Source organism: Echiichthys vipera (assembly GCF_963691815.1).
Source record: "Echiichthys vipera genome assembly, chromosome: 1".
In the NCBI taxonomy this organism is placed as follows: Eukaryota; Metazoa; Chordata; class Actinopteri; order Perciformes; family Trachinidae; genus Echiichthys; species Echiichthys vipera.
Genome location: NC_139826.1, coordinates 19098194 through 19113129, shown reverse-complemented (window position 1 = coordinate 19113129; position 14936 = coordinate 19098194). Strand labels below are relative to the sequence as shown.

At 41.9% G+C, this 14936-nt stretch overlaps 1 protein-coding gene across 1 annotated transcript in view; it reads right to left on the bottom strand.

Moving 5' to 3' along the window:
* The window catches only part of kif26ba (kinesin family member 26Ba), a gene marked incomplete at both ends in the record, with an annotated part of 82421 nt that overhangs the window by 40541 nt on the left and 26944 nt on the right, over positions 1–14936 (bottom strand). The window contains 2 exons of the mRNA XM_083918830.1: positions 4772–4953; positions 12872–13549. Coding sequence (XP_083774956.1) covers positions 4772–4953; positions 12872–13549 — 860 coding nt within the window. The remainder of the gene's footprint in view (positions 1–4771; positions 4954–12871; positions 13550–14936) is intronic.

The following is a 14936-nucleotide window of genomic DNA, read 5'->3' as shown; positions in this document are numbered from 1 at the left end:
TCTATCATGAAATATATTTCTATGACTATAAAGACAGCGAGAGAGAGCGAATACCTTGCGCCCTGACACACTTTCTGTCAAAGAGCCGTATTCTCACACCATTGGCTTTCAATTAACTGCAGCAGGTTGCAGAAAACGAGAGAGAGAGAGAGAGAGAGAGAGAGAGAGATAGAGAGTTAGAAGAGAGGGAGGGACGGTGCAAGAGGAGGAAGGGGGAGAAGAGAGATGTGGATTCAGTGACCCGGAGAACGACGAAGCGTTTCACCATTTGACTAGCTCTCCCAGGAGATTTGTGTGTGAATCTGTATGTGACTTTGGCTGTGTGTTATAGTGCATAATACTGTATGGCACAAAGCTCCACGGAAGACCACTAATTGCTTTTTCTTTGTGTTCAAGCTACGCCACCCATATTGCAGCAAATGTGATCAAAAGCAATTACAGGTTTTCTTATTGTATCACTCGGATGCTCAAACCCTCTAATGTAGCATAAGGATACATGTACAGTAGATTGTAAAAAAAAAGTGTATCTTAATAACAGTCAAAAAAATGTGGCTTAATTTCCACTATTAAGGACCTCAAGAGAATCTTGTTAAAGAAAGAAGTGCTTGGATTCAAATCTCCATTTGATTTCTTTGTAACAATGGAGACAACAGGCTACTGCGACTGCTGCAGTGCCGATGCTTGTAGGAGGAGACATGACTTTGACGGCTACTCTGCTGCTGACTTCCTCTCGCTCCTTGGGGCAAAGCATGTTTTTTTGTTTTCTTATTAATCAGCTATATCAATTTTGTAATGTGTATTGATTCATATGTGTGCATATGTACTATTACCCTCTTATTATGCTCTCTCACCCTGCGCACACACACGTACAGACACACACCCACCATCTAATTGGAAGCGGTTAATGACAAGTGGCCTGGGATTTGGCAAAGTGGATCTATTCCAGTCTAACCCTAAATTGAAGGGGGCTTGTTTTCCATCCATCCACTCCATCTCTCTATCCATCAGCTCTTCCCATGTCACCCCGATCCCTTTATGTGCCCCTCCCCTTCCTCCATTACCTTCATTCATTCCCCCTCTCCCCATTCTTCACTTCCCTTCCCCTTCCCTCTCACTCTACAATCATCCCCTTATCTTTCCCTCGATTTTATTCCTCTCCCCCTCATTATTTTTATCCTGTCATCCTTTGCCTTCTTTTCGGCCCCTCCATCCCGGCATCCATTCAGCCTTCGCTGCATGTATTGATCCCTTCATCTATCCTTGCCTCTCTTCCCCTCAGTCCCTTCATGTGTCTCTCTCTTGTTATCAAGCAGCACGGGACACAGATAATCCAGCTACTAACATGCTGTTGCTTTGTTTTCCTCTTTCTTCAACACGACTACAAAAACTTGACACGTATATACAAAGACTCACTTTAAACATACAAACAAACACACAAACACACACACAGATACACAAACACACACACAGCTGATTTATGACTGGTGTCTCTGGGCAGTGTTGTTGGCTCAGTAGCTAATTACATTGTATTTAACAGGCTGTCAGTGGAGGCTGATATAGGGAGAGACGGAGAGCGATTATGTGTGTGTGTGTGTGTGTGTGTGTGTGTGTGTGTGTGTGTGTGTGTGTGTGTGTGTGTGTGTGTGTGTGTGTGTGTGTGTGAGTGAGAGAGAGAGAGAGAGAGAGAGAGAAAGAGAGAGAAAGAGAGAGGGCAGCAAAACCGACTTTTCTGACACTATACCCATCTAGCTACACGTACATATAGCCTCCAGTTTACACATTACACTGCTTGATATTGAGACACCATCTCACATGCTATACTGTAACACTAACATGAGCACTAAAATATTAATACATTGCTGTGCTCAACACTGGGTTAAGATGGCCACATGATGCATCTGGTTTCATTACAGCAACATGCCATACACCCGTTGTCCAATGTGTTAAACAATTTCTAACAAAACCAAGAGTTTCAAGAAACTAATGTTTGTGAGCTGTCTGTGTTTTAACTAATAGTTAAAAATATTGTATGGAATAGTTAAATGCCATACAAAATAAATGCCTCTAATATTGAAAACAGCAAGACTACTCGAAGAGCAAATAGGCTTATTTTTTAATGTCAAAATAAAGACAACCACTTCTAATTACTGTTAAATGATATATGCAAAACAACAATAACAAATGTGGTTCTGATGTGATCGGGCAGTTGATATTTAAATCATCAATAAACTGCGACCATTATGAGTGGTGCCTAATTGGTGGCCAATTAGCATTTGATGGAATAGTGCTTTTTAAAGGAAAGAAAAGAGAGGCAGCAAGAGGGAGGCAGAGGCAGAGAAAGAGTCACTATTCCCCTGTTTCACAGCCATCCTCCCTCCAATATAACAACGCCCTCCCAATTCACCAATTCACTTGGGACCTATTCATTTACTCTGTTACCTCCAGCAACACACAAGCACACATACACACACAGCCAAATCCCCAAAGATCCAATCCTCGGAGCATGCAGTAAAAAATTCCTTCACTGATAGAAGCTCCCTTCCCCCAGTGAAGGCAGCTTACACACACACACACACACACACACGTACACACACACACACACACACACACACACACACACACACACACACACACACACACACACACACACACTTAGGCATGTGCAGCATGTCTTTATCCTCTAGCCCAGTGTCTCGAGGGCCTTTGTAGCACAGGGACGATGGAGCGCTACGGTGTGAGTGTGACATATTCACAGACAGATCTGTACTAATGAAAGATATTACTGTGGTGCACATTAGCAGGGGTAAAGAAAAGGTCAGTGTGGAGATGGAGCAATTGTTGGAAAAGGAGAGGAGAGGAGAAGAACAAAAGCGAAGGAGGACAGGAATGGAAGAAAGTACAGTGCAAAAGAGAAATCAATTACATGAAGACGAGGGAAGGGATAGAAGGAGGAGGATGTGGAGGAAGAAAGGGATCAGGTGAGAGGAGATGTGGTGGACAGGGATTTTACTGTGTGCAGGCAGTGAGCAAGAGGATGTGTGTGTGTGTGTGTGTGTGTGTGTGTGTGTGTGTGTGTGTGTGTGTGTGTGTGTGTGTGTGTGTGTGTGTGTGTGTGTGTGTGTGTGTGTGTGTGTGTGTGTGTGTGTGCGTCTGTGTGTGTGTGTGTGTGTGTGTGTGTGTGTTTATTGTCGCTTGATGCAGTCATGCAGTGCTGGTAAATCCCATGGCTGTCTTGGTCTTTACTCTCAGACGTGGGCTGCATACAGACATTCTTATTACGTACACACACACACACACACACACACACAGACACACACACACACACATACACACACACACACAAACACACATATTAACACTTTACACACATTACATTGTTTTTTGCCAATTAAACTGAACCTACTACATACATAAATGACAAGAAAATTGCAGGTCTGGTATACTGTATATGGGAAGTTTTGAAAAGCAAACAAACACAATGACACATTGAGGATCTATAGAGAAAGAATGACACAAACACACATACACACACATCACACACACCTATAGACAGTGACACCTGCACCATTAAACAAACCCTGTTCTTTCACTTGTAAGGTTAATGCTCGTAAATCGGCCCAAAGACAGCTGGCTGTATGTCTGGAATGTCAACCAGATGTGTGTGTGTGTGTGTGTGTGTGTGTGTGTGTGTGTGTGTGTGTGTGTGTGTGTGTGTGTGTGTGTGTGTGTGTGTGTGTGTGTGTGTGTGTGTGTGTTAAATGGCCTTGTTACCTGACGGTTCAGGAGGTCATAGAAAGAAAGCTCAAGTAAGAGTGTGTGCACATGTGTTTGTGTGCGTTCCTGTATAATTTACGAGTCACGCCTGGTCACTGGTGCTTTGCAAGACAGACAGCACTATGTCTGCCACACTGAAGCACATCACTCATATCAAACACAGACAAACACACTGAATCATCTACAGATTTTGAGAGCACACAAGCACAAAGGAGAGGAGAGAAGAGGAGAGGAGAGAAGAGATTTGTGAAAGTGAGAAGGAAAACCATCATTTAAAATGTGATTTAAAGCAGCTCATTAGATTCAACGTCTCAGCAATACTTCAGACAATGTGACACACTGTTACCCATGAATAATTTACTCATTCATTTTGAGCCTGCTATGTTTATTCATCAATAATTTACCCAGATCACCCGTGTCTTATTCATGTTGTGTCACTCTGCATTTCTCTACATTTGATTGCGCGTCTCAACAAAGATTGACTGATGGTTGATTTACAAATAAACACACTAAAAGGTAACTAAGTACGCTTCTTTCATTCTTTTTCCTCTATCAGACAACTTGAGCGATATCAGCATTACAGTGAGAACGTGGGGATATCTGGACTCCAACCCATAATGAACTAAACTCGAGGATTCATCTGGCACAAATGAGCTCGTAAGATGCATCGCACACACTTGTTTTTAATTAAATGAACATGCTCGACATTTTCTGTAACTCTGATCACTATAAATGAAGCTACATCTTAATATTTGTGAGAATAAACAAAAACATTTTCTATAATTCTCAGGTGACATTTGAGTCTAATCCAAATACAATAGAGGATCATGGGATGTCTATTAACACACCTCCTGACCATTATTTTTTAGAAAGTTTCACAGATAAAAGACCAGCATGCTGGTGCTCTGTGGAGGGATCAGATAAATCCGGAAGTGAGGTCATTTTCATTACATTACCCTGAATACACATGTTTTGCTCTGATCTGAATGCATCTTACCTGGCAAAGAAAGACGCTGCGGCAGAGGTGGTGGTCGGAGCCATCGAGGTTACAGCTGGCGTGTGTGAGGGAGAGTTTGTGTGTGATGTTGAATTTGTGTGTGAAGGAGAGTGTGTGTTGTAGCGGTTTAACACAGCCTCAGTCAAACTTTCTCTGGAGTCCTCAGAGATCATCTGGGAGATCTGACAAGAGATGACATGACACACATTACACACAAAAACACAAACTACAGACTCCTTTTATTTCCTGTTAAAAAATAATTAATATCCATTCATTTATGTTTTTGGCTTCAGAAATACTGACATTTTCTTGTATGGTATTAGGGTCAAATTGACCCGATTCTAGTTTTTGCAAGAAAAAAAATGGTATAATTTTTTTCCACCTGAATCTCAACGGCCTTTGCTTATTTGATGTGATAAACATGTACAAACAAACCAAAAAATAATAATAGAGCACACATGCTACTATACCCCACACATTTACATCCTTCATATAGTCTTCGGGACACACAGAACCATGCCCGTACACACACACACACACACACACACACACACACACACACACACACACACACACACACACACACACACACACACACACACACTCATGGTAAGATATTTTTTTCATTTCATGTTTGTGTGATTTGTGTCTGTGTTTTGCTCTGCAGACAGACTGCAGATAAGCTTTCTGGTGATCACAGTGAACCAGCAGCAGAATGTTGTCTGGGTCCCACATAGACAGAAACGAACAAACAATCAAACAAACAAACAAACACGGCCTCCTGCCTCCATTTCTCTCATTTAACCTAACTCCTCCTCCTTCCCTTTCACACTTGTTTTTTTATCATTGTTTCTAACCTATTCAATTTCATTCTCTGTCCCATTGCTCTGCCCTTTTATTTGAATTTATCTTTTATTATTGGATCATCCTTCAGAGTATTTGTCCTTTATTAGATAGTGTGCAGGGAAGAAGGACAGTGAGGACGAAGAGAGAGAACTTTGAACTTATAACACTGTAAAGAAATTAAATTTGCTCTGCCCGTGTGAGTTACTGTTCCCCCAGATTTATGGTATATACACAACAACTTTATCTTTGTGTGCATGCATCTACTGTAGCTAACCCTTTCTTCAAATTTATTTTGGCACTTTTCCTTTATTACACATCTGTGTATATAGACAGGAAATATGGAGAAAGAAAGAAAGAAAGGTATGACATAAGGTCCCTGGGCGAAGTTGAACATTGTGATAATATGGTGGGTGCCTTAACCACCAGACCTATGTCGATCTATCTATAGGTATCTGAGAGAGTGACCAAATTCTTAAATTCCTATGCATCCATGACACAAATTCATATAAAGGAAGCACATCTTACAGTTTAATATCATAAATCTCCTTATCTCTCCCTCTTGTCAATACGAACAAAGGGAAATATTTAAAGTTGTATTGCTGTGTGAGTGCAGGTCTTTAGTCCAGATTCTTAAGATAATTAAAGGCCCTTGACAGACCAGATGGCCTGTCAGAGTGTCTGTGGCCTTAGTTTTTGCAATGTGTCCCGCACATAGACTGTTGGTACTAGTCAGCCCTTATCTGCAGCTTTTCGACTGACTGAACATGTTGAGTCAAAGGTAAAGCCCATTGGGAGGAAAAATCACTCTGATTGGCTTTTCTATTCATATTCTTGATTAGAAGTAGCAATATTACAAAACCGTGGTGAACGAGAGTAGTGTCAAAATGGTCGCCATATGCTGTGTTTCATGTATGTATCATAGCAACGGTCTGTTTATCCCCAATCCTAGTTCTAGTCCTAGGATCTCTTTTTCAATAATGAATACAGGCCATCGCTGCCTGCTGGTATGAAGAGTTATTTCCTCTCACGCAGGCGCAGAACGTACATGCTAGTTTGCCGTTGGCTGTAGTCTTTGTAGTGTGTGCAACTTTTTGTCCGAGACTTAGGTGGCGTGAGGCAACACAACAGTTGGTCTTTGTCACCGTTTGATGTCGGTTCCGTGTGTTTGGACCTTAACACACACACACACACAGGCATGACACATTCAACTGAGTGTGTGTTGCATTTGTTTGTCAGTGTATGTACTAATGTGTATGTACTATATAGGTATGTGAGTGCTTGTGTGCGGATGTGTGTGTCTGTGTAGGTGAGCCATTCAATAAATAGATATGGACTATTGATTATAATTATTTATGTGGTGCTAGCAGCCAGACAGCAGAGGACCTAAATCATCACCCCACATTCGAATAAAAGAACTATAGCTTATGTGAGTGTAGATCTGCAGTGCTGTGTCTATTGTGAGCATGTATGTGCAGTTCCCTGTGTGTGCATGTGTCTGCACTTCTCTGCACCTGTGTGTATGCCTGTGTAAATCACCTGAACTGTGCGTATATTTACTGCTGAGGGCTCCTGGGGCAGCCCACTGCCTTGATAAATTACCTATTGTAAATGAGATACCTCTATAGTTTATATACCATGCTCCCTGTGCTCCTACATGCATTCCAAATGATCAGGTTTAGCTTGCTATTCCTGCATTATTAAACAAGTCATGAATGTATGGAATACAGTGAGCTACATGGAATACCTGCGTGTTTGTACTGGTTACGGGTGGAAAACTACCAACACAGTGTTGGCGAAATGTCCCCCAAGAGGGTAATTATAATGTGAGTTGAAAACTGGAGTAAAGGTTGTAGAATAATATACCGAGGTCAGCAGTTCAGATCACAGGGACAGGAAATATTTTGTGTTTTACTCAGGTTTTCCCATTGTCGCCAAAAAAAGTGCAATGCATTGAAAAATAGGCCTGTACGGAACGGGCTGATTGCTTGGTTTCCTGTAGTGCTGCTTGCAGCCTTCTCGAGAACCGCTCATCCAAACTTCACACTCGACACTTGTTCCTTGGATCCTAGGCAAACACTAACATTTGCTATTTGGCACCAGGCTATTTCCATCGACACAATCATTTACTCAATACATGACACAGTGTGTACATAACACACGACTAATAAATATCCCTTAGAAATATCCCTTAGTCCTCAAAAGCTTGCACTCGGCACTGTACTGTACGGTCCGGAGCAATACACCCGCCAAGTGTGCCCACGAGTCAAATATTTGTTGAGAAAATCGTAGGATAGACTTACGCTTATACATACGTGCATACATACATACATACATACATACATACATACATACAGACAGACCGACAAACAGACAGAAAGAGACTTCTTCCAGTTTAGATACCATCACGTGAAAGGGCTTGCTGTGCTTCTCTACATCAGCAACGCTGATGGGTAATTATGCTTCATGCATCTCATTAAACCAGCTATTGTAAAAGAGATATCAAATCAGTTCTGCATCTGCACACAAAAAATAGATGGATAGCATGATAATTCCTGCAAAGATCCCATGGCAGCATGGTCACCTGGCTAATGCACTGACATGGATGGCATTTTGGGTAATGTAGTCATTGAAATAAATTACGCTTTTGTTGTTTCTGTTTGTTTGTTGTTATGAGGTCATTACACTTGTTCCATTCAGATTTTCCCACAGGACATATAGGCTAAGTTGCACTCTCTACATTTGACCATAAATTAGTTAAATTACACTGGATGAAACTTTAATGATCCCTATGGTGAGGTCATCACAGCATGAGAGACCAGGATATTCAGTAGATAGTACCAGGACAGAGAGTGCTGAGGAAAATACAACAGCCAAATGTCTTGAAAATCATGCAGCAATTCCATGAAAACACAGCATCTGACCATGTTTTCATAGAACACCTGGTCCTGAGATTGTAACTTTCAATGAGGGACTTTGATGATTGTGATATCAGATTTCCCCAGAAAGACAGAATAGAAAAGAAAACACTTACTCTTTCACGTTACCCCTCCTCTTTCTCTACATTACAGCACTTACCCATACCCCTCTCTCTACTCTTAGAAAAAGGTAAAAGCTTGCTCATTCATCTTCATTACAACACAAACGCCATTTCCACAGCTTTCACCTTCCTCATCTGTCACTCTTACACTTATTTTATTTTTCCATCTATTTCCTACCACACGCTACAGGCAACCAACATTGAAATTGTGTCTAAATTTCAGGCGCGTTTGAGGAGGTGAAAAAAGAAATGGCGTGGTGTGGTGTGGCATGGCGTGTATGTGTGTGTGTGTGTGGGGTGGGGGGGGGGGGGGGGGGGGGTCCTGCCTGCTTTTATCATGGGGATAGACACAATCTGTGAAAGGATCTAAATGCTTACTGCGGTAGAGCGGAGGAGAGAGAGGGGACAGAGAGACAGAGAGAGAGAGAGAGACAGAGAGAGAGAGAGAGAGAGAGAGAGAGAGAGAGAGAGAGAGAGACTGCTCTTTCAGGATGAACATATTACTTTTCCAAAGATTGTCAGCTAAGCATGCGTGCACTCTTATTTTATTTTTATTTTATGCAGTTACGCAGCTCAATGCTCTCATGTCTGTTGGCATCTCGGCATGTGCAATGTTCTCTCAAGGGGACCTTGGCTGGAGTAATTAATGGAATACACAGTGTTTTTGTGTGTTTGGCTAGTCAACCTTTATTCTAGCTGATGGGCTTTTTCATTTCATTAACCTTTATTTTACCAGGATATTCCCATTGAGATCAAAAAGTTCTGAGAAGCTAAACTATCTATCTACCTGCTTGCAGTTACACTGGAGCAGTTTGGACAATGCACTCTCAGTTCACTGTTTGACTCATAATGAACAGTAGTGAATACACAAGCACTGCTCTTTCACTTGCCCCACCCAGATTTAGCCTGCCAGTCCAGGAATTGAACTGGCAGCCTTCCAGTCACAAGTGTATCTAACCTTTAGGCCACAAATGCTGCCCTAATTAATGGCAAAAATTATTCAGCTATGTCTAAGTCTGCTGACAGCGTTTCTGTTTCTCGCTGCAAGATATACAATAAAAAACACACAAACTCAGGCACATCAAATAGCAACACAGTAAACACACAGACACACAACACTGTATAAACCTGTTTTCTATTAGCTGCTTGAAGGACAGAGTGAGGGCAAAGAGACAATGTTAGATTTGTTTCATCATACCAGAGAGAGGGAGAGGGAAACAAACACCGCCACTAGAAGAGCCTAAAAAAAGTAAGTAAAGCCGTGCATAATGCAAGTTTACACCACATGAGGAATAGTAAAATATTTGGATTGAAAGGCCAAAATCTGATTTGACTGAACAAATTCCAGTACATTGTAGCACTGAAGGAACCTTTATTCGTTCTCCTGTATACTGAGTAATATACAGAGAGAATGACGATAAATTCTACCTTGAACCCTTAACAACCAGTCTGAGCAGGTGTCAATGGAGCAAGGTTAGGATTTAGGTGGAAATTTTCTTATTAAAAAAAAATCTGTGTTAATCAAGATTTGAACACAGAGTTATTCAAAAACACTTTGGAAATATGTGTGGCCTTCACCGGTTCAGCGGTCCCTGTAAGCTACCTGACAGATTCACACCCAGTCCATTATAATCAGTCTTTCTTTGTACTGACTGACTCAGCATTTTCCATTTGTACTACACTTCTTGTGAAACCTAAAAGAAAAGTCCCAATAAATATAAAATGTGGAGGTTGTCACCTCTTAGATTGCTGACACCAGCAACATTTTAATGTCAGCTACACAGACACACAAGTTTCCTCCAATCTCTATCTACCTCTGCATCCTCCCTTCTTTCAGCATTCTGTATGCTATGCTACCTCTGATTGTGAATTTAATGGTAGTTTTAATCATTAAAAGTGATTAAATCAAATAACAGCATAGCGGTGTTGCTGTTGGTAGTATTTCTGAAAAGTAAGACCACATTTCCCATAAAGCCCACAGATTTTGGGTCCAGAGTTTTGACTTAAACACTACTAATTCCCCTTGCTGTTGTACCACTTGTTTGTTTTCTTTTGATTTGCTGAAGAGCGTGAACATGTTGGAAGAGCTTTCTCATCTGCCATTAGAAACCTTGTGAAAGCTCCACTGATGCTACAACATGAACAGGAATCTTTGATGTTTTGTGCTGAACAGCAGTAAAGCAACAGTATCCAATTCTCTGGCAAAAAAGGCAATATAGTGTAGAGGTATAGTGTAGGAGTTGCTACATGTACAGTAGTCGTCTCAGCAATGTGTCCCTGTACACTGATGTCTCTATTTAAAAATGTCTCTTATTCTTATTCTCGTTTATTCTAACCTACCTGTCTGACCCTCTCTTCATAATCCCAGCCTCCATTTGTTTTTATCTTTCAATTAATCTTCATTTTACTTGTTTCTACCTTTCGTTACCATTTTTTAAAATTTCAGTTTCATCTCTCTCTGCCCCTCCCCCCTCTCTTCCTCTCTCAGGGGTGGGTCTAAACGAGGGTGATTTATTATCTATTTCTCCTTTCCTGCTGAAACACCATTTCTTTCAAAGTCACAGCACAAACATTCAGACTCGCTAACATTTTACATCTCCCAACTGGAGAAACACATTCAAACAACACACACATATACTAATGTATACACACACACACACACACACACACACACACATTTCTTTCTTGCTAGCTATTTGTGTTAAGTCGTCTAAACAATGTGATATTATGAAAAGTAATATCAAAGGAAACGCAGATTTAGATTTTAAGGGAAATGTGGTGAAAAAAAGGAAAAGAAAGAAAAAGAAGTAAAATCAACAAACTCGTGAATGTTGCAGACCAACTACATTAGGAAATTTATCGATGTGAGAATACAATAAAAGCATCATCTAAATGATCTTATTAATTTATGTTTGACAAGAGAGGAATGCTCTTTTCAGATTTAAACACCTTCACTGTCATTTCCACAAAGACATAAAGGCTCTTATGCCTAATTTACTTCTGACCTGTGGAACGGGATAACAGAACAATTCCTGAGATTGTACATAGTAATTTCCACCTACTTCATATCTCTTCATAGCTTTCTCTGATTCAAGTAATGGGCTGAATAAAAAAATATAATGAAATATGGGGAAACAGCAAGATAGAAGAGGGGCTGAATAAGAAACAGGCAAAATGTGAGAAAGACAGGAGAAATAATAGAGGAGAAGGAAAGAGAGAGGTACAAGGAATAAGCAGAGAGTGAAAGAGTGAAGGGGGTACTGGGGGTGTGTGACATAGAGTCCCCAGAGTTCTAATTATCACTGTATGAATTATTACATCTGTAGAACACGTTCACACACACACACACACACACACACACACCTCTGGATCTCCCCTGCAGTCTCAGCTCCTCTGCCTCCCTCCATACACCTCTGGTCCACACGCCAGTTGAGGCATTTTCTCCCTCCCACCACCTTCTTCTCTTGTCTACTCATGATCCTTCTCTTCCTGTCTCCTCCTGAAACCTCTTCTTTTATCTCCACATTCAATTTGACTCACTTTTACGGTTTTGGGTCGTGTTACCTCAATACTTTATATATCCTGCCTCGATTCAGAGGATATTTACTTCCCGCTGGATGACAGTCCTGAGTCCTCATGGGGAGCTCTTCTGGGGGAGAACAAACTTCACAGGCTCTTCGCAGTTTTAGATTTTAATTGTGTCCTGCTAGCTACAAAGACACTATTTTTTCAGTTAGGCGTTTAAATGAGCATTTCCACAGCTGGAGAGGAATAAATGTAAAAAAAAAAAAAAAAAGCACTGCAGACTATATGGAAGCATTTGTCCGTGCTAGTCTACAGGAGAATAGAATAGAGGAGAGGAGCCTGTTTGTTTATGTTGAATATCTCAGAACTCATATTGTCAGTGGTTGATAGCTAACAAGGTCACACCACAGAGAGCAGTTACAGCTGAACATTTAAAATATTGTTATTCTTGTTCTGTCACCTGGCAAGAGCTGCATTCATAGCCTGCTAACATTTGTTATAATCATATAAGACAAGAATTAATTTATTCAGTTTACAGTGAAATATTAGCAATGTCCTCAGGGGAGAAGTAGCTCCGCACACGCAGACAGAAACAAGCACACACACACACACACACACACACACACACACACACACACACACACACACACGCACACACACACACACACACACACACCCCTCTACAGGCTTACCTGGTACGGATAGAGTGTAACCCCTCCATTAGTTCGGTTCTGGTGCTGATGAGCCTGCAGAGCTGCTGTACTCAGTACTGCTCCATTCCCGTTATTACTGCTGCTACCACTATGGGCACCAGCTTTTCCTGAACTGGGTGACCCATTCTTTCTGTCCAGCCCACCTCCCAGCCCAAGGGAGCTGGGCTTGGACCCCAATCTGTGCCCTGGGCCCTGAGGCTGTGGGTTTGCTGGGGCACAGCTGGATGTTTGTCCCACTGAGGGACTGCCATTGCTGGGAATGGATGGTCCGTGGCTCGGGCTGGGCGTTGGGGTATGGCTGGGGCTTGGTGAAGGCGACTGGGAGGACGAGTGTGAACCAGCAGCAGTGGCTGAGGATGAGGTGGAAGGAAGAAAAGGAGGAATCCACTCCCGCAAACCAGGACCTCCTGGCGCTCCAGATGCTCCCACTGGACCCAGAGGTCCTTGAGATCCATACTGTCCGATGAGGGCCGGAGGGGAGGAGGGGGGAGACAAATCCCACTGGTCGAGAGTGAGGACCATGCGCACTGCTTCCTGTTTGAGATGAGTGAGGTGAGTGGCGCAGACATCACAGCAACTGTCACGTTCGTTCCATGCCCGCCGAGAACTGTTGGGCACTTGAAGCTTATCATGGAGGAGGAGAGAGAAGGAGGGGTCCTGGAAGGAAAGAAAGAAAAACGGTCAGAGTTGTTTTGAGCGGCACTGGAGAACGTAATTGACCTGGAGGAGAGGAGAGGAGAGGAAATCATGACTGAATATTTATAGAAAATCCAAGAAACATTGCCTTGTAGCCTGGGGGAAGATGTGCAGAGAAACACACACACACACGCATACGCACATGCACACGCACACGCACACGCACATGCACGCACGCACACACACACACACACACACACACACACACACACACACACACACACACACACACACACAGTGAGGTACTAACTCATGAATGCACACTCACTAAATCCTTAGGGTCTAAAGGGTAAAAGTGTCATAGAAGCTGGAAAAGAAACAACTGACCTTCTACTCGCTCTCTCTTTTTCTCTCCCCTCTTTCTTTCTCAGCATGGATATTGCCATCAACACAATGGTGGCAGAACATTCTACTGTGGCAGAACATTCTACTGTTTTTAATATGACAAATTAATCTTTTCTGGTGAGTACAGGGCGTTGCAGATTCCCAAGGATGCCCATATAGAATATATCAGCATTTAAGATGCTAGAAAGTGTTGAGATAAAATCGTTCTCTCTCTCTTTTCTCTCCTTACGTTGGTCCACTGCTCCAGGGTTTGACTGGTTGTGTGTATGCGTGTGTGTGAGCAATCCTAGTGTGTTTTCTTGTTTGCAGAAACCTGGATATTTGTCCAATTTGTTTGTGCAGATATCTGAGCCTTTGCGCATGAATGCACGTGCGTGCACAGGTATGTTTTATGTGTGTTTTTCCAGACTAATTGGAACCACTCGAATGGAGCAAAGCCGCTCGAAATCTCCTGCCACGACTCTCTGGTCTAAATATCAAAGTTAACAAGCAAAGCACACGCACAAACGCCAATACACATCTCTGTCTAAAGCTCATTTAACCCCCTAGAAAATATTTCTTCAACATTAAGTACTTTATATGACAAAAGGCTAGTAAATACTGTTGAAATAGTTTTTCCTTATAAAAGTCTGGTTTTACTTAAAGCTCCTTGAGACTGATGGAGGGATTAAAATAAGAGTGTGACGTTGTGAGGTAATTGTCAGTGTAGGTGTCGTGTTAGCGTATTATTATCGAGTGTTTGTCTGCTTTGGGGCTCTTCAACCAAACATCTGTGGTAGGTGGTGCAAACTCACTTGATAATTGTAATTATCTTCCTGTTTTCAACCAGCCCACCTCTTCTGTAACACTAAGGGCAGGTATCTGTATAGGCCCCTGTCCCTTTTCTGTAAGTGGTGGTTACAGAAAACTGAGTATGATTAGATGTAAAAATCATCTCATGCTATTTTAACTTTGATTAGGCATAAGACCTTATCTGAACTTGTACGGTCTCCATAATAATGAA